Genomic DNA, 20766 nt, shown 5'->3' with positions numbered 1-20766 from the left:
GGCAAGAGCCATACTGAGAAAGAATAGGAAGGTATGGCCAAACCTAGGGTTCCAGCAAATGTGGAGGTACTGGAAGTGACCCCCATCCAGTGGGAGTGAGGCTTGGCCAAGTTCTACTGCATGAGGGAATGGTGGGGACCGAGGGATCGCTGCCCAGCCATGCTGGGACAGGCCTGGCCTCTAAGCTGGCACAATTTTAAGCCTCCAGCTAAAGAGCTGGGAGGCAGGGGTTTCAGGTTAGGAGGACTCTCCCACTTCTGGGCCCTAAAAAAGGAATGGATAATCAACGTGTCTCCAGGAAACCTGCAGGACAGTGTGTGTTTTTTCCTATGGTTGAGGTCAGACTTTCTAACTATATGAAATAACATGGTACTTTCCAGTCTGACAGCCCTGGGTCTGAATCCTGGTTCTGCTGCTTACGTGTATGACTTTGGGCAAGAGACTAAGCCTCCCTGGGCCTCACTTCCCACATCAATACGTGGTATAAAAAATCAGTGCCGTGAAGGTGACGGGAGCTAATCTATGTAAAGCATCCAGCAGCAGCTTTGTATCTGCTGATATAAGCTGAGGAGACAGTTGCTATTCTTAGAGGTATGAGAGCACCTTTGAGGATGTCCGCATGCTGGAGCACCATATCCTGGAGGCGAGGACTCCTGCTCGTGCTGACCTCCAGGATGTTTCCACCCACTGATAGGCCCTGGAGCCTCTCCTTTGTACGAAGAGAGGAGAGGTGGAGGAGGGCAGGGCAGATGCCACAGCTCTGGATCTGTGCAGCTGGGGACCCTGTGCGGAGCATCTGCATCCCAAAGGAGTCAGGAACCGAGGAGACTATCCCTAAGAGAACCTGTGGGACTCGGGACAGAGCAGCTGTCCCTCAGAGTCCAGCTGGCAAAATGTGACAAAAGCTGGTGCACAGCCGGAGCCTCCCACTTCTCTGAGGCCTTGTGCAATGCTGCTACTCTGAGGACAGGAAGCTTCGAGAGAAGCCAGGGTCAGCCCACCTAGTATGGATGTTGGCATCTGTTGGCAGGCAGTGATGCCTCTCTGACAGTCCTCAAGGGCCCTGGCCACAGGGGGAAGGACAGGGAGAATGGGGAGGTTGCCATGTGAGGACTGAGGCTGCCACAGGCCCGTGGAGAAGCTGCAAAAAGACAGATGTGAGTTTAAATCCTGAGAAGGATCACCAGCAGCAGAGCTGCCTGGAGGGACAATGAGGTTCTCTGGGGTTCACGAGGAAACCTCCACTCCATGTGCACCCAGATAAGAGGAGACAATCACCTCTCAGGGGTTTAATAAGAGAGCTTGAAACATTTAATAGGGGAAGGGAGTGGGGATTATAGCCTCATTCATGTAATAAACACTTGTGCTCGGTGCTGAGACGCTAGGGACACAGGGCTGGAAAAATAAGCCTGAAGCTCAGAATCACATGAGACTAGGTGGGAATCAGGATTCTGTAGCCTCCCTTTGTAGATGATAATAATAATGATTATAGGGTCATATGATTTTATATAGATTCTATTCCTTCTGGGTATGGCCGTTGCAACTCTACTTTCTAACAATCATTGGACCACAAGCCCTGGGATGTAGCCAATCTCCTGTTCCTCAGTGCTGATGGCACCAGGCTCTGAGGAGCACCAAGGACTGCTCATGGGGACACAGACACCCACAAATAAAGGGTCACATCACCCACCAGGCTCTCATTGCCCCACCAGGCAGCTCTTTGGAGCCTCAAACTTAGGTGATCTCATTGGGGGTTTCCAGTAAGAGGAAGAAGAATACTTTCTGAAGGAGACACAAGAACACTGCAGAGCAGACATTTAGAGGAAACAATGGAATGAGAGCCTCTCTCGAGCGGTGCCTCCACCAGCAGCTAGATGGGTGACACTGCACAAGTCACTGTACCTTGTGGTTTTCAGCTCCCTCACCTGTAGAAAGCGTAGAATTCTACCTTTCTCCAACAGGATAGCACATGTGGCATGTTCTATGTAATTGTTACAGGGCTATATATAGGGAAAGAGTAACATTTATTGATTGCCAGCCACCATGTATAATAAGACAATCAGACGGGCCAAAGCTCCACTGGCATCCCTTCCAGGAAGGATTGTGTCTTCCTGATTATTGTGTCAAGTTCAGTGCCCAGAACAGAGTAAGTGCTCAATAAAGAGTGTTGAATAAATGGGTCAAGCCAAGTTGAGTTAGGGACCAAAGGCCCACACTGCCCCCCGCCCCTGCCATGCCCAGCCTGAGCTGTTCAGCCCCAGTCTTCCTCTCTGTCTTGCTCCTCATCCCCTTCAGCCTCTCTGTGGCCCAGGCCATCCTCGCATACAGCTATGTGCTCTCTGCAGTAGCGGTCCCAGGGCTGCGGTGCCGCCCGGGGACACCTGGGGGCCTTCCTGCGCTGAGGACAGCAGTGCAGCCCCCACGCCCTGAAGCTGCAAGGGGCCTGGGCTGCACAGACGTAGGTGCCCACGGGCACCGCAAGCAACACAACACACAGGACCACTGCGACATGCAGCAGGCGCTCCCGTCCCTCCAGCTCGCTGTGGTCTCTGCCCGTCACAAAGACCACACACCGGCCCCTGCGTGCGGGCTGGTCCTCCAGGCTGAGGCATGCCTCGTATTTCGTGCCCGGCAGGAGGTCCTCCACAGTGTATGTGTTGATTCCGGGGCCGATGTGCACCACCTCCTTCCTGAGCGTTTCATCCGATGCAAGGTAGAGGGTGAACCATTTCTCCTCAGGGGCATCCGCCACTGCAAACCACTCTAGCAAAATCCCATGCACTGTCTGCCTGACGACCCGCAGGTCAACATAGGCATTGCCATCTGAAGGGGAAGAGGGAGAATGGGTTGCCGTCAGGGCCTGGGTGGGCTGGACGTGGAGGGAGATGACAAGGGTGCTCCTGCCAATGGAGTTTGAGGCCACACAGGTGTAATTGCCTCTGTCTACCAGGTGGGCAGCAGGTATGACGAGTTCCGACAGAGCAGTATCTTCTGCAGTAGATGAAGTCAACACTGGGGGAGAGAGAGCAAAACAGGTCTGACAGACACGTCTCTGATAGCAAGCTGGACAGTGTTCAGCAATGCCAGTTATCTTTTTTAAGCTGGAAGTGACCATTTATTAAGCATATGTTTGGTGCCCAGGAGTTGCCTCTCAGCAACCCTGTAAGGTAAGTACCCCAGTTTTACACATAAGAGGTTGAGGATTGGAGTGATTAATCAGCTTGCCCATAAAGAGAGATGTTCAGAGACAGTGACTAACCTGGAACCTCATTCTTCTGCCTATGAAGACTCTACTTCCAAATTCACTAGCTGCTCCCACCAAACCACCGGAAGCCTTGCTGTGCTAACAGCATGGTTTTGAGGAGATCTCTTGCAACTGTGTGCTATTGTGAGCCTCAAGAATTGCCTTTTGGGGGTGCCTGGGTGGCTCCATTTGTTAAGCATCCAACTCTTGGTTTTGACTCAAGCCATGATCTCAGGGTCGTGAGGTCCAGCCCCGCGTTGGGTTCCACGCTCAGCAGGGAGTCTGCTTCTCTCCCTCTCTCTCCCTCTCCCTCTGTCCCTCCCCCCACTTGTGCTTTCTTTCTAAAATAAATAAATAAATCTTAAAAAAATATTTAAAAGAACTGCCTTTTTACCTCCCAGATATAGAGAGGCTCAGAGCCTGGAGCCAAATGCCTGGATTCTATCCCTTACTAAGTATATGGTTTTGGACCAGTTGCTTAGATTCTCTTGGCCTCAATTTCCTCATTAATAAAATGGGATGATAATAGTACTCATTCCCTAAGTTTGATAGTGAGTGCTCAGTGTGAGCTGTTGTTATTACTGAAAGAGCACATATAACATGGTACCAAAGAAACTGACTACAGAGCATTAAAAAAGACATCTGCATGCATCTCACTGTTCTTCAAGATGCTACAACAATAAATCCTACGTTTCTCCTTCACTGGTATTTAATCTCAACCCAATAAGATGTGATCAAAATGATAGGAAACAGTCAACAGTTCAGTTTCTTAGGTATTTTTTCACCTTCCAGCGGCTTGTCACTATGCTAAACAAATATATGAGTAACTCACTGTATTTTACTATATTTTATTCAGGTATTTCTAGTTGACTTCTAGACAACTTTAAAGATATCTCAAGGGAGGCTATCCCTGGCCTTGTGATGTGTCCCAACCCTGCAGGGTAGCATTAAAGGTGATTCCAGCTGAGGTATGAAAACAGCATAGAGTTTCAGGATATGAGAGGCAGGTTTGAATCCCTGTGGTGGGGCCCATGGAGGTCACTTCCTCACTCAGGGTCCCAGTATTACAACTTCAAGCCAATAAGGTCTGAACAACACAGTGGTGGGAAGTGTAAAATTCAGTCAATATCTAGGAATTCCCAATCTTGCCCACTAGTAATAATTACTCGGGAAAGGAGGAGGGGAGAAGAGGGAACACTTGTTAATATACATTATTCTCAGGCCCTCCCCTGGACACAGGGAATCTGAATCTACAGGGCAGAGGCCTGGAAATCTTATTTCAAACAAGATGAGTCTGCTCCAGCAATTTTAGGAAATAAATAATAGATAATCTCTAGAATCAGTCCTAGTCAGAAATTCTATGATTTAAAAACACACAGAATAGTGTTTTGCATCCAGGAGACTCTCAAAGAACATATTTGTTCATATATAATTTTATAATATTTATACAATATGTCAAGTCAACTCCAATATATATATTTGCATATGCATATATATTCCATAGAGATCTGCAAGCAACCATTTAAAATCATGCCAGTAGTGGAACACTATCTTGGAAACTTACCTGTTGTGGTCGGTATAATTCAGGCCCATCCCAATCTAACCCTCACCCTGACTTCACGATTGGCCCAGTTCAGAAACTTCCTACTGAGGATAAGGTTGCTGTTGCTGTAAGATCTTACTATTCCCCCAGATACATTGAGAGGGCGCCTGTGGCTTACCATCGAATTCCCTCCACATGCTCAGGGGATAAGTCCATGCAATGGTTGGTGAAGGACTGGCTCGTGCCAGGCATCTCAGGGTCACATTCTGTCCCATCTGGATGGTGACGCTGGCAGTGGGGGTTGAGATCTGTGGCTTCATGCAAGCACCGAGCTCAGTTTCATGAAAAAGCTGCCCCACCTTGGAGAGAGGGCGTTGGCACATCAGGTAGGAATTCACCAGGATGACCGGGATGCTGATGGACTTTACAAATTGGACAAGTCCCCTCAGGCGACAGTCACATAGCCAGGGGTTGTTGTGTAGTGCCAGCACCATGCTGGAGAAAATCTTGGCTCCACAGCCAGGCTGCAGGTGTTTCTGGTAGGCCAGCCAGTTCAAGAAGACACTCTTGGATACAACTGTAAGCCTATTGGAGGATAGGTCAAGGTAGGTCAGGTTGACCAAGAACTGAAGAGCTAGCTCAGGGAGCGCATCGATCCTGTTGTGTTTGAGATCCAAGACCCTCAGGACAGGAGTGGCTTGGAATGCTGTCCATGGTACTGAACGGAGTTTGTTCCCCTCCAGTCTCAGCTCTTTCAGTTCAGACAGGTGCTCCAGGGCTCTTAGGTGTATCACAGTGACATTGTTAAAATTAAGCCAAAGGTATTCCAACGTGCTCATGTTGATGAAGGACCCTCGGGGCAGTTCAAATAAGGGTGAATTTTCAATTCTCAACAGCTTTAACTCTTCAGGATGATTCCTGGGGATCTTTCCCAAAGAGATAGATATGCACTGCATAGCCCTGTACAAAAACCACAAAAGCTTTAAGGTGAATATTGGGGGGGGGGGTGCCTGGGTGGCTCAGTCAGCTAAGCGACTGACTCTTGGTTACGCGCAAGTCATGATCTCAGGGTCCTGAGATCAAGCCCCGAACTGAACTCCCACTCAGCGGGGAGTCTGCTTCATCTCTCTCTTTCCCTCTGCCCCTCCCCCCACTCATGAGCGCTCTCTCACTCTCTCTCTTTCTAAAATAAATAAATATATCTTTAAAAAAGGTGAACAACAGGGAAATGAGATCAGGTTTATTCTGGCATTAGATGTATGAATTAAAAGAAAAAATAGATGTTATTCACTTGAAATAAAAGAGACCCATTTTGGTAAAAGTGCACAGTTCTCCAAAGTTCAGCACCAACTAGAGATTTTGCTGACTTCCTGCCAAATCTAGGCCTGTTCCCGCTCCACATCATCCCCAAAGAAAGCCCATCCCCTACGACCTCCTGGCATCTTGGTAGCACAGCGCACCTGCCGAAACTGTCTTCTGAGCAGATACATCCTGGCAGACAGGATGGCTGAGCTTCATGTGAATCCAGAAAGAACAGAACTAGCAGGAAATAATGAGAAACTGAAGCCATATTCCTCTGTTAGAAACTACCTTGCAAGTTTTGAATAAGTATAGTCCAAGCTTCCGAGTGGCAAATCCTATTATTGGTAATCCATAGTGATGTAGGTCAGCACAACAGTGGCAAAGCCCCTGGATGCTCTGAGGTCTGTTATGGCCCAAATCACAAGCTCAATAAGACTCATGAAAAGGGAGCTATGTCTCTTAACTAAGATCACAAAATTCACCCTTTGTCTGGTTCTTAAGTCTGGAAAGCAAACTCTAAGCCAGTTGTCCTATTTAGCATTGATACTGCCTTCCCTCATTTTCTTACAAAATGATCTGAAAAACCAGCAGGTAATACTATCCTGAGCACTGTGGTTCAGGTTATTTGGCCAGAATTCATCTAATACTTCATCCATCACAATTGGCTTCTGAAAGTTCAAATTTTCAACCACTCTCTAGAAGTGAATACAGTTGGTGGGTGACAAAGATGTGACCACTCCCGTCACTGGCTTTCTCCCCACACCTCATGTGATGGATTCATTCCTATACTGCATTAAGACAGCTGCCTCTGCCACATGGATGAGCAGAGTCAGAGAAGCATCACGGTGCAGAAGTTAAACCACAAGATTACATTTTCTGATGAAGCAAAAGTGTGTTTCTTATCCTGGATCTCACAACTTTCCCTGAATGCTGTGTATTTCACATGATAAAAATTAGAGACTTGTGTTTTAAGGTGAGATGTATGTGATTTTGGATACTTGCTCTGTCACTTCTTAATCATTCAACAAATATTTATTGACCATCTTCACACACTTTCTAGGTGCAAGGACTTCACTGGTGGGCAAAACTTTATAGATCCTGTGCCATGGGATGTTCTTTCTAGCTTATGCTTCCTTGTCTTGAGATCTTTGGAAGGTCACTTAACCTCCACGAGTCTCAGTTTCTCCTCTGCAAAGTGAGGAAATTAATAAATACTTTATAGTGTTTGTAGGAAACTTTGAGGCTATATAAAATAAAGTACCTAACATACAGTAGTTAGGTTAATTCCCTTCCTACACCAACAGACTCTTGAAGAGCAGCAAAGTCTACTTCCCTATTACTTGGGGTACTTCTTGGTGAATATTGACATTCCATGAGCTCCCCTAAGACTCATGATATACATTATATCCTACAAAAGGCCTCAAGGAAGAAAATCCGCTTAGTAGTTCGCCAGTGATGGGGAAACGGGTCACCAGCTAAGCTGATTACACTCCAGGCTTTCCATCCAAGCCAGATATATTTGTTCAAGTTTCTTGTCTAGCTCTACAATCTGGCTAGATCTCTGGAATTCTTCTCAAGGTAAAAATCAAAACAAAGAGAGTGCAATGAGCACAAAGCTTGTGCTAGACATGATGTGCAGCCTAGCCCCCCTTCAAGGAATGGGTTGATGCTCAGCTGCAAAGATTGCTTGCATGAGATCATGCCCTTCCCAAAGCAACCCATATACAAAAACTGAGGGTGAAGAGGACCCAAGGGCCTAGTTAGTTTGGCCTGATGGGGGGCAACTCTGATCTTACTCCAGAGACTTGCACCAAGATTCTGTCAAGCTAGCTTTATGGGGAAAAAAATGTGATTCCTGCCAAATCTAGGTTGGCCAAGATTTTGTCAAGCTAGCTTTTTGGGAAAAAATGTGATTCAATTCATTGCATCACAACCCACTAGTAAATTTTTCTCACCTCAAAATATAAGGACCTAAAGTGATCTCCATTCCCACAATTTCTTCTCTGTTCATCATGTGTTATCTTCTTCCAGTGAATCCAGCTGAACCTAACCTTCCATCGGTTTGCTGAAAGCTTGAGAAGAACATCCACTGGCATGTCATCTATGGAATTATGCAGGCCACTTCTGCACTGCTCCTTCTCCTCTTCTGGCCCCTTCATCTTCTGGTTTCCTTATTTGGCATATGGGCACAGGGGTGTAGCTGCATTGCCAATTAAGGCAAGAGACTGGGACAATTAAATCTGGGTTATGTCATTTACTTTGAATAACTAGTGGTTAAGTGGTGTCCCTAAACTCAAGAGATTTAACAACAAGGGGAAGAAGTTTGAGAATATGACACCCTCATCTCCCTGCAGGATGTTTTCAGGAACTTGGCTCTTAGAGTTATTGGTAGAGATAGTCGTGGGAGAAGGGGTCACTCTGTTTATGAAATAATTAGATATAAATAGCTTCTTGGTGGTGGTTCCCTGGCTAGTCTTAATAGAACCTTAATAAGATGGTTTTCTATCTATTCATTTGGAAAATGCTACCCCAACATTAATAGAGCTTTGGGATGGCTTAGAGAACTAGGTGACATATCAGGAAGCAGACACACTATCTTTCCTCTTTCTCAAGCTGGTGTTCTTCCCTCGCTCCTCCCTCTGCTGTCAACCACATATGAGATGTCTTCCTGGCTACCCATGCTCTGTGACATGCCTGTGATAGACACACAGATGACTACATTCCCAAGCTCTCTTGAAATAGGCAGGCTATGTGACTGATATTCTGGCTAATGAAATGTTAGAGGAAATAATGTTTTAAAAGCCCCTACATGATTCTCTAGTTTCTCTTTCCCCTTGTTACAGCACTTGTTGACATTCCAGGTGGTGGAGTCTTCACCAACCTGGGTCCCTGAGTGAATAAATGGAGCAGAGCCCTCCCTCCAACCACATTTCCCACAGACTCAAGAGACCCTGTAAAAACAGGGTTAAATCTTTCTATGCTAAGCCACCAAAATGTGGTAATTGTTAGTATAGCATAAGCCTAACCTATCCTGACTACAATGCCTTTGCAATTAAATACCATGTTCAAGTACTTTTGAGTTTATTTTTGTCTCTACTGGATTACATGATAGTTAAAGCAAAAATTTCCAGCTCTAAGATCTCTAAACACACTGTTCACTGAGTCCCTTGAATGATAGCCTAATTTCAGTAGCCTAAGTCCACTTTCCAGGATGCAATTTCTGTTACTTGCCTTTTGTACCCTGCAACGTACATGTGTAATTTGAGATAAGTGACATCAGACATACCCCCTGCCTAGGTCAAAAGGAATATAACCATGTTGCAGTCAGAAAAAGACATGATGGAGATGCCACAATTGCAATCAATCTCCAAACAAGGCTTCCAAGGACAGCATGCTGTAAGATCACCATGGTGTAGACTGGACTTCATCACTGGGAGACCAGAAATTATTTTCCCTGGACTCTAAGCAGGTTTTCAGGGACCAACTTATACTAACCAGACTCATATACCAAAAGACCAATATATAAACCAGACATCATTTTATTTTTTTACAATGGGAATTGATTTTTTTCCAGCTACATGAGTATTCATGAGCATAAACCAGGATGGTTCTTCTCTACAAGAGCAAACCAAGGAAAACAGAACACACAAAGGAAGACTGACAGATGGTTATTAGGAGGCTGACCATCTTGGGGGTCATTCTATCCAAACCACCAAAGTAGGTCTTAATGAATCATTGAAAAGTTTGAATTCTCTCTCTTCCTCTCTCTCTCTTTCTCTCTCTCTCACACACACACATTCAAGTGATATTGGATAAATACTAACAAATTCTTACTTTCAAGTTCCTGAATTTTCCTCAAACAAGGTTTAATAAAACTGGATGTTAGTTGCCTTTGGGCCAATAATTTCTCAATCTTGAGTGGCTCAGCCAATCACTTAGAGGAACTATTTTCACCATTTCAATAGGTGGTTGATTTCACCTATTGCACTTGTATTTGTTCTAATTTAGGGAGTGCCTGTCAGTCTCAAATATCAAACAATCAGACTTGAGTCTTGGGTCTCAACAGCAGAAATACCTTGATAAATCTGCATCATGGGTTGGAAAACTACAGTCTGGGAGCCAAACCCGGCCTGCCACCTGTTTTTGTAGATCACATTTTATTGGAATACAGCCATGCCCATTAAATTACATATTGTCTGCAGCTGCTTTCACATTCCATCAGAAGAGTTGAGTAGTAGTCACAGAGCCTAAACTATTTACTGATTTTCTCTACAAAATATATGTTTGTTGACCCATGATGTAGACAGTGGTTTTGTCATCTTCCAACCAAATAATTTCTCTTACCAATGGCTATGGCCCATAAGTTATAGTCAGATGTACCCTCCAGGTGAAGGGCAGAAAATATCCATATATGGAAATTCCATGCTCATCTGGACTGGTGGACTTATAGTTCTTATGGTTTTCAATGACTTGGAAAAATCCATTTCCATAGTGAACCTGCTGTAGATTACACTGCAGAGACAACACTGAATAAAGAACCTCAGCCTGGCAGAAAGTTATCATAGACTTAGACCCTCCAAGAAAAATCAATCAGTACTTTCTATAAATTATTCAACTCATCGGGCTTCAGTTTTTTCATCTGTAAAATCAAGTGGCTCAGCCTCCATGATGGGTTGTTATAAAGATCAAATGAGGGAAAACAGGAAAATATGTTGTAAGGTCATATGTTGCAAGGTCTTTTGTAAATATGAGAGGGAGTACAGTAGCTTTAGAAATCACTGCATTGGGGCACCTGGGTGGCTCAGTCAGTTGAGCGTCTGACTCTTGGTTTCGGTTCAGGTCATGATCTCAGGGTCCTGGGATTGAGCCCCAAGTCGGGCTCTGCACTCAGAACAGAGTCTGCTTGTCCCTTTCCCTCTGCTCCTCCCCCTGCTCGCTTTCTCTCTCTCTCTCCCTCTTCTCTCTCTCTCATAAATAAATAAAATCTTCAAGAAAAAAAATCACTCCATCACACTGTTTCATATCTGGCAAAGGATAAACACAATATGGGGCCTCTTAGTTGATACCAGCAAAATAGTTGCCTTGGATCACTTGCTGTCCCCAAATTTCTGCAGTTGTTATCTAAAGGCCTTGGTACCAAACACCCTGGATGCTCCCCTTGTTAGAGCCCAGTCCTGCAGACAAGACACAACACTGACCCTTTTGCTGGGAACATTCACCTTCACTTGTGCGCAGAGACAATATCTCAGCGCTTTCCCAGTTTTAAGCAAACTGAACAGGAATCCCACTTTAAAATGGCTTCTCAAATAACTGGGAAGGCCCTGAGACACCCTCAGGAACCCAGGTAAGTTTCAGTCAAATAACAAAGGCTGCTACATGGGGACAGAGGTGAGCTTTATGCCCCACAGCATTGAATGTCCTGTGCCACCCACCATGAAGGATCTCTCAGACTCAGATTCCTCCAGCCTGACATTCTGAGAGTAAATGAGCAGGAGTCTCTTCGGCATCATCCAAACCTCTAGAATTTATTGAAAATCAAATGATTATGTAGGCAGAATGGCAATCAGAGAAAAAAATGTTAGAATCCCTAAGCGTATACAGTGAGAGCACAGCGTGTGTTTCTGCGTGTATATGACTGTACAGATGTGGCTAAAACATAAAGAGGTTGCGTGTGTGAGTGTCTACAAGCTAGCATAAATGGAATCCAGATGCCAGAGAGGGGAGTGGTAAGGACTGTCAACTCTGGAACCAATTCCCGGTCCAGATTCCAGAGCTGCTGTGGACAATGTAGTAGGATCAGACCACTGCTCGGCACACTATTTCCTGCCCCGCCATCACCTCCCTGGGGGAGCTGTCCTTGTCTGCTCTGTGAAAGTTGGCTTTGGCCATGGGACTTGCTTTGGCAGATAAGATAGGGGCGGCAATGACCATGTGCCAGTTCTAAAGCCGAGAACTTAAGAGACGTCGCTTATTTTTGCTCATTCCTCTGGTATCATCCGACCCCTCCAAGAAAGAAGTCTGTCCCAAGTAACCACTGACCCTCCATCCTGGGCCTCAAATAGAACTCATGGAGCAGAGCCACCCCGGTCAACCCGCAGACCTGTCATTGTGTGAAAATAAGGGCTTGTTGCTGTATACCACTGAGATCTGGCTGTTATCTGTTACACAGAAAAAACTGATAGATACAGGCAAGTTGGTTAATCCCCCCGTTTCTTCTCCAGGAAAATGGGGAGAACACGTAGGGCCTGCTGCGAAGGGCTGCGATGAGGATGGATTAAGCTAATGTACATAAAGCACTTGGAACACTTCCTGGCACACCGTAAGTGCTTAGTAAGTTAGCAGTCGTCGCTGCGTGTAAATGTATGAGGAATCAGGTACCCGAGCCGGCAAGAGTGGGTGAGTGTGGACTCGGGTGTCCGGGTAAGCAGGTGGGAGGAGCAGAGGGAGAGGTGTCCGGGGCAGCAGGTGTGCGGGCATCTGGAGGGAGCGCCCCCTCAGCAGAAGTACTCATTGATCCGCCGGCCCCCCCTGGCGCCCAGGACCTGAGAGTCCGTGCTGGACCAGGCCGAGAGGAGCCTGTCGGCCTCACTGAGGCTGTGCTGGGACAGCTCCTCGGAGCCGTCCTCACTGTGGCCCAGCCTCTCCAGGTTGACGTAGGCACCCGCGGCCTCGGCAGAGCCCCCCGCGGGGCACTTGGTGCACCGCCGCTGCAAAGCTCCGCAGCACACGAGCAGGGTGAGGGGCAGGGCGATGACGACAGCCACACTGATCACCACCACGTTGATGAGCCGCTGGGTGGCCTCGGCGTCTACCACCTCGTCCGTGGAGAAGATGACACACTGCTCCTTCTGGGGCACCAGGTCCCGCACACAGACACATGCCACGTACTTGGTCTTGGGCACCAGCCCACGGATGGTGACGCTGGTCTTCCCAGGCGGCACAACCACCCGCCGCATGCTGCGCTGCCCAAAGACCGCATAGAGGACACTGAAGGTGGTCGTGTTGCCTGCCTGGGGGGTCTTCCACACCAAGGTCACGCTCTCGTAAGTGTCTCCCACCACCTTGAGAGACCTCACCATTCGGGCCTCCTGGCGTCCTGCCTGCCCACTTGAGCGCCCTCCTGGGATCCCCATCTGTAAGTGCTGGAGGGTCAGCTCCCCCTTCATGTTGGGCACAGGGGACCTGGTGGCCAGGACAGCAGGTCTGGGGATGTCAGGGACATGCCTGGCCACCATCTTGTTGTACGCAGCAGCTTCTGCCCCCTCGCCGGTACTTGTCCACAGTGCCCCTGGGCTCCCACTCCGTTCCGTGGAAGCCTGAGGTTCAGTGATGGCCAGGGAGATGACAGTCTCAGAGACTCCCAGGAAGTTCTTGGCCTGGCAGATGTAGTCTCCAGAGTCAGGGGGGGACAGAGCAGGCAGGCCCAGCAGCGTCCAGCTCGTGCCATCGCTGGAGACTTCCTGGTGCACTGCAGGGAAAGAGGCGTAAGTGGGAAAATGAATGGGCTCATCGGCCCCTAGCTTCCTGCCAGGGCCAAGTTCACAGCCCTTGGACTGTGCATACTCTTGTGTACGCAGCAGACCTTGTCATCCCAAGAAAACACTGAGAGTCATTCAACTGTTCTTAGACTAGCCAAGGGGATCAAGATCACCGGGGCTCAAAGTGGGGAGACCTAGGTCCAGGCCAAGTCTAAAGATGATCTGCCTTCTAAATCTGAGGTGGTCAAGCAATATTCTTCAGGACCCTGGAGTCCTACAGAACGGACTCCTCGGGGCAGCAGACAGCGCTTGGGGGGTGGGGTGGGGGTTTAGGTGCATCAGGTGAACATGAGGCAGAGGCCCAGATGGAAGTTCATGACCACCCTGTCCAGACCCACTGCCACCTCAATCCCAGCATTTTCAACTCTGTTTTACATAATGGAGATCCTGATCCAGTTTTGTTTGTGAATTGATTTCAAACTCAGTCTTAGAGCAACACTTGCCAACCTAATTGAAGGAGACGCCGAAGAAAGTAACGAGAGACATGAGGTTTTCTGGTCAGGCGCTAAGAAATGATTGCTCCTCAACCCCCTTTCTGCCCATAGGTGGGCCGTGACTCCTGCAAATCCCACCAACCTGGGCCAGAGATGAACCATCTCTGTCTACACAGCAAAAAGACCACAGGCTCTGCACTGTAAGCCAAGCATTTAGCCTCTCAAAGTCTGTTTACTTACAAAACAAGAAGGATAATCAGGTTGTTCTTTAAAGTTCAGTGACACCGTGTGCCTAATATACTCAACTGTGTGCGTAATATACTTAACACATGAGGAGGTCAAGAGATGGTAACTCATATGGTTAATTACTCCTCGTGATACTGGCTTAACAATTACAACTTGGACACTTACTCTAAATACTAAATATACTAAGAGTATCTTCCACCAAAATGGCAGCATCTTGTTCCTCCCAGGGTGGGCCCGGATAGAGTGGCTCCTGGAACATGTAGGACAGGTTGAGAGCCACTGTCCCCCAACCTCCCCCGACTCAACCTGCACAGTCCCTGTGGCTCACACACCTGTGCCGTTGAGTGGGTGGCCGTTGGCTCTCCTCCAGCTCATCTCTGGCCCAGGGATGCCGGTGGCCCCACAACGTAGCAACACCGCACTGCCCAGCGGAGACCTGACGCTGGTCACCCCTGGGCGGAGCTCGGGACTCTGGCACTTCCTCAGTTCCAGCTGGCTGAAGTCCACTCCGGCCAGGCTGCGTGGGCTGGCGCACTTTAGCCTGGCCTCTATGAAGGCCAGATGTGGGGCCCAGCCTTCCAGGAAAAGGGCCAGGTCATAGAGGCGGCAGTCGCAGGCCCAGGGGTTGTCCTGCAGCCCTGCAGGGGAGAAAAGGGAGGCAAGCGGTGAGCACTCGATATTCAGCTCCCCATGGCCAGCTCCTCTTCCCCCTCAGGGAGGACAAGGCATGTCCTGAGCTCAGAGTCAGCAGAACTGGCCTTCAGTTCGAGCTCCTTGCCTCGCTAGTTGTGGAACTTTAGGCTGATTCTTAATCTTGAATGATAGCTGTACTTCCCTTTCAGAGCTGCTATAAGCATCAATAAAGATAAATCACACTAAGCATTTGGGTCAGCCATGCAGCATGCTGACAAAATCGGCAATTCCTGCTGCCATTCTTGGACTGATCCTTTCAGGCTACTGGTCAGGCAGTGAGTTTCAGCAATACCTGCCATATGCCAAAATTCATTTCTCAAACTGTTTCATGACCCCTGACCCTTGACCTCTGTCCTCCCAGCTTATGTGACACTTTCAGCATCACCCCAGCAATGAGGGTGACTGTTCTGGGCCATGGTCCCTTTGGCACAAGCTCAAAAGGGGAGGAGTGAGGAGGCCAGGAAATCAAATCCTATGTCATATCCAGCCCTCTTTACTTTAAAATTGAACTTCTTTATAGAGATGAAAGTAGGTCACTGTACCCACCCTGCCCAAGAACCTTCTACAGATAGAGGGCTATCATGTGTCCTCACTTCTACGACACAATTCCTTTTTATATGTTTCCATTTCTGAAATATGAAATGAATGCATTTAATGTGGTGTCTTTTTATCCTCCAAAGACTGTTATTAAATTCAATAGTATGTCTGAGAATCAATGGCTTATGATTTATTTACATACATATATTTGATACAGTTGGAAGGGGAAATGTCAAGGGTTGGGGTTGGGGGGTTAGATTCATCTGCTTGTACATCCATGACTCTCAGGTCCTTCTGAACACTAGCTGGGAGGATGCCAGCTCCTTTCCCCACCCATCCTCAACCCATCCCTCTGGTAGCTGCTACCCTGTGTCACTGATTAAATGCATTTAATGATACATCTGCACCCCAAGAATCATCACTGCCCCGTTGTGGCGGTGAGCTAGCTGGCTTTCACCTGTTGTAACAGAGTCCCCAAAGAATTAATGCAAACAGCAAAGTGAAATGACAGGGAAAGGTTTACCCCTTAAACTGGCAAAAATTAAACGTTCCAACCCTTTTCATTATTAGCCTCATGAGGGAAGAGATTTTCATCTATCTTCTTTTCTGCTCTATCCCCAGCACCTAGAACTAAGACCCCACATTGATAGGCAATATACTTTCAGAGTGAGAACACCTGCATGGGTGGTCTCATGGACTACTGATGGGGTGTGAGAACTGGCCCAGCCACTTGGAGACTATCAGACTGATATCAAAATGTCTAATGTGCACACTCCATTACCTAGGATTCCCCTTTTCAGTTCCTATCCTAGAGAAACATTTGTCTGCGTGCACAAGGATGCATTTTCAAGAATGTTCTCTGTGTCATCATAAGTGTTAGTAAAATAATGGAAACAATCTAAAGGTCCATTGAAGGGAGAATGGCTAAATTAACTGTAGTATAACTCTACTATGGAAAATTATGCAGTTTACAAAAAATGAAATTGATCCATTTGCAGTAACTTAGATCTCCAAGACATATTTTTGAGTGAAAAAGTTAGTGCTGGTTAATATACACAATATGCTCTATACAATATGAAATTTTATGCAAAACACAGTCAGAATTTCTATGTGCATATATATATGCATGTAAATGCATTCTAAAAGACAGGGAACATGCAAATAAACATAACAGTAGCTACCTGTTAGAAGGGGGAGTAGGAATTAGAATCAGAAGAAGGAGCAAAAGAGTCTTTAGCTTTTTCTGTAAAGCATATATATATATTTTAAAGGGCATTTAGTTAAATTTTATTTTCAAATAACCAATTTTTTCCATGTAAATAGTATCCTATACACTATCCTTTATCAGATGAGAAAGTCTGCAGGGTGGATGGAGCTGAAATGGGGCTTGCTGTTACCTGCCCTGCTTCCAGGCATTAAGACCTCTAAATATTCCCTCCTCCTGAGATTCTCCTGGGCCTTAGGGCAGGAGCTGCCCCAAACCATTCTAAGATTGCTCCAGCCCCTGGTACTGAACCCCCTATGAGCCAAGGCTCCAGGCACATCCTGCTAGGAGGTCTCTCTTCTACTACTACCCATCCACTCCCTACCACCCACCCTCTGCCACCATCCCCTCATAGGACAGAGGAAAGAGAACCAGTCTATCTGACATGAGCCTTAGGCCCAAACCACTACTTACTAACCCCTAGACAGTGCCTGCCACATGTACCTACCGTGAGCTAAGGGCTGTCTTTTTACCCACAACTCCAACCTTTTGAGATAGATATTATTATCATTCTCTCTTTACAGAAGGGAACCAAGGCACAGAGAAGCTAAGCAATTTCCCCAGGGACACACAGCTAGTAAGAGGCAGCGCCGGGATTTGAACTGGCAGCAGCTTGAGCTCCAAAGCGGCCAGTGTGTGCCTCTCACCCAATCTTCACTCGAACCCCCAAGGCAGGCGTGATTTCTATTTTTCAGGTAAGGAACAGAGACTCAGAGAGGCTTAATAATTTGCCTAAGACTCCCCGCCCCCCTCCCCGCCCCGAAGCTCCCCAAGGTGGCTCCAAGTGAAGGATGCCGCCCCTTACCTAGCACCAGCCTGGTGCGGTGGCCGGGAAGGAAGGGCCCGGTCTGCAGGTGAGCCCAGGTGGCCAGCAGCTCCTGCGGGAGCCTCATCAGCTGGTTGTTGGAGAGGTCGAGGAAGGTGAGGTTCCCCAGGAAGCGCGCGGCCTCGGGCGGCACGGCGGAGAGCCGGTTGGCCTGCAGGTCCAGCAGCCGCAGCTGGGGGGCGTCCTTGAGCGCCGCCCAGGGGAAGGCGGCCAGGCGGTTCCCGGGCAGGCGCAGCTCGCGCAGGCGGCGCAGGCCCCGCAGCATCAGGGCGCTGAGCTCGCTGAGCGCGTTGTAGGGCAGCCACAGCTGTTCCAGGCGGCCGAGCGGCCTGAAGGCCTCCCCGGGCACCCTGCGAATGGCCGTCCGCTCCAGGCGCAGTCTGGAGGTGTCCGGAGGGACGGACGCGGGGGGCAGGGTCATGTCCGGGTCGCTGCACACCACCGTCCTGGTCACAGAAATGGGGGACATTGGAGCCACGGTCCTGTCGGGTCCGAGATCCGCCCCCGCTCCCTCCCGGACTTCCCTTCACGAGGCCTCCTGGTCTGCACGGAACACCGAACCCCGGAACCCAGGCTCCGAGCTGCGGTGGGCTCTGGACATGGGCCAGGAACAAGCAGCCTCCTGATTTCCCTTCGCGGGCGGGTGGGGGACGGTTCTTGCTTTCAGACCTTTGCACGGGGCTCCCAGAGGGCCCTTTGGTCTCTTCACTGGCCTGAAGGACTCAAGCTTAAACTGTTATCTCCCATTACAGCGCACACCGCCTGCTGTGCACTAAGAATGAATAGTGTTCGTAAATCCTGAGATCATTTTGTGCATTGCAGCACGGCACATAGGTGTTAAAAGTGTTCCTTTGTTAAATTAAACCTCAGTTTTGGTGACTGCTTTGGCTTATCTTCATTAAAAATATATAAATATAAATATAAATATATATATATTTATCTCAGCGGGCGTCAGAAATGGAAGCCAAACACTGGGTACCTCAGGACTCCCCTGACTCAGGGACCAGAGATGATTAAAGCGTTTAAGAGCTAGGACTTTGCGCCCCGCAGTTGGATTCACACCTGGGCTCTCTGTTTGCTGGCTATGTGTCCTTGAGTATATTACATAACTTCTATTTCCTCAGTTTCCAGTAATAGACTCCACCTCACAGGGTGGTTTTGGGGGTTAAATGAGGTCATGTTGTGTACCCGCTCTGCCTATCTGTCACTGGTAGGAGTGCAATGCTATTTATTGACCATTATCACAAATTTTGGTATTCCAGCACTGCAAGCTCCTTGCAATGATCCCTCAGCCCAGACAGTAACTTCCTAAACCTTGTTCCATTAAGCACTGGGTTTTAAAACCAGGTCTGTCACTGATGCTGTGTGACTTCGAGCCCTGTGCTTTCTGTTGGAGGTAGGGGCAGGAGAGGCTCTTCATCATCCTGGTCACACTGTCCGTCACCATGGGCTATCTCCTGGCCCGCTCAGGGCTCAGCCCTGGCTTTCCTTGGGGAGAGGATCCTTACGTCTGCTGATCCATATGAGTTAGAGCATCAGAGACTTAGGTCAAGAATGGAGTTCTTCTTGTTTTTCAGACCACATGGGGTATCCTTTCTTGGGGGTGCCTCTCCATTCTCTCCATCCCCTCGCACCCAGTCAACACAACACCCATTGCCAGGATCATTGTAAGAGTCACACTGATAACTTGCTGCCCTGATCAGAAGACGAGGGGAGAAAGGGAGAATGCAATGCCAAAATGTTGAAAAGATGGTAGGAAAGGCCCTGAGTCGGGAGCTAAAATCCCTGAGCAAGTCAGGAAATGCAGTGGTCATTAGTGGATAAGTTGAAGATGTCAGGAAAAAGATGGTGTAAAGACTGCCAGAGAGAAAAGGGAGAGTGAGCCATGGTGGAAGAGTGAGGGTCCACAAATCACAGTGGCTTTGGAACATCCCACGGAAGGGGAGGAGGAGAGGATGGAGATGCCCTCGGGGCTCAGGTGGGGCTTGGAGAAGTGAAAGAAAAGGCTGAGGATGGAGGGGTGCTTGCTTGCATGGAATGGGCACTCCTGGGCTTTCAGAGAGCCCATAGAAATGGGTTGAGGCCAAGGCTCCTGGGGGCTGGGCCAGAGGAGCCCCAAAGTGGGGAAAGCATGAGGAGGCAGGTGGTCGCATTATGGGTGGGGTGGTAAGAAATACCTGGGACGGGATTGTGTACCCCCAGGAGCTGAGGCAAGAGAATGGAAGAGGCCTGGGAGAAAAGGGGCTGGGGAGATATAGGGAGGATGGTGGAATGGGAGGAAGAAAGGAAGGAGAGGAAAAGAAAGAGGGAAGGGGGAGACCTCCCCTGCCCTTCAGAGGGTTCCTCGCCACCAGGATCATGGAAGATAACTCAGGACGGATTTCTTGGAGTGGGCACTCTTGTGCCCCACCCCCGCCCCCATGTGTAAAGGGACTTGGTACTTCCCACGCCCTGCTGGCTGCAGGACAATGCAGAGCAGACCAGCCCCCTAGGGCACCGGGTCTCAAGGGCCCAGAAGATGGAGGTCTCACCCAGCCATATTCTGGGGGCCCGGCATCCAGCCCTCCCAACCCAGCCTAGCTGCTACAGAGACGGGGGGGGGGGCCTACCGATCCCACACATCTGGTGCCGTACCTGGCCTTGCTGCCATCACCCAGGATGTGGAGGCTGCAGCTGCATTGAGAGGGGCAGGAGCCCTGGGCTTGGGGGTGCCCCCAGAGGGCCAGGAGCCAGAGCATGCCCACTGCCGCCCTCATGGCTCCTGGCTCCTCTGTAACCCGGACAGGGGCCTGTCCCTGGACTGCTCTGTCGTCCCAGCCCAGGAAGCCCAACAGCTGCCCACTGGCTCATCAGCCCCCCACACACACAACCCCTCCCGAGGCCATCGGATAAACAGGGACAGGCTGGGGATTAGGGAGGGGAGCCCTGGGCACAGCACTCAGCGGCTTATTGCTCCTGGAATCACCCAGTCCTGGAGGGTGGGGGATCCTCTCTGGTGGCAATGGCCCCCGGCCCAGGGAGGCCAGGGAGTGGCAAGGTGGGGCAGGTGGGCAGCCACCCAGGGGCAAGTGGCTCATGGACTGGCCAGCTTGGCTGTCCACCTGCAAAGTCGCCCCATGTCAGAGAGGCTGTGGGCTAC

The 20766-nt window shown here is 48.8% G+C and overlaps 2 protein-coding genes across 2 annotated transcripts; both read right to left on the bottom strand.

Moving 5' to 3' along the window:
- Positions 1-2251: 2251 nt before the first annotated feature.
- On the bottom strand, positions 2252-6357 carry LRIT2 (leucine rich repeat, Ig-like and transmembrane domains 2). The gene is made up of 3 exons (XM_006742970.2): positions 6248-6357; positions 4966-5747; positions 2252-3012 (listed from the first exon to the last, which is right to left on the bottom strand). Exons 1-3 carry the CDS (start codon positions 6355-6357, stop codon positions 2252-2254), a joined length of 1653 nt encoding a protein of 550 aa, XP_006743033.2.
- Positions 6358-12401: 6044 nt separating this feature from the next.
- On the bottom strand, positions 12402-20383 carry LRIT1 (leucine rich repeat, Ig-like and transmembrane domains 1). Its single transcript, XM_006742968.3, has 4 exons — positions 20262-20383; positions 17607-18073; positions 14640-14945; positions 12402-13557 (listed from the first exon to the last, which is right to left on the bottom strand). The coding sequence occupies exons 1-4, from the start codon at positions 20381-20383 to the stop codon at positions 12584-12586; spliced, it is 1869 nt and encodes a 622-aa protein (XP_006743031.2). The 3' UTR covers positions 12402-12583.
- Between the last annotated feature and the right edge of the window lie 383 nt (positions 20384-20766).

This window comes from Leptonychotes weddellii, chromosome 6, assembly GCF_054177405.1.
Source record: "Leptonychotes weddellii isolate Sample4059 chromosome 6, ASM5417740v2, whole genome shotgun sequence".
Taxonomy (NCBI): Eukaryota; Metazoa; Chordata; class Mammalia; order Carnivora; family Phocidae; genus Leptonychotes; species Leptonychotes weddellii.
Note: the sequence above shows the minus strand (reverse complement) of the source record. Positions and strands in the feature narration are given on the sequence as shown.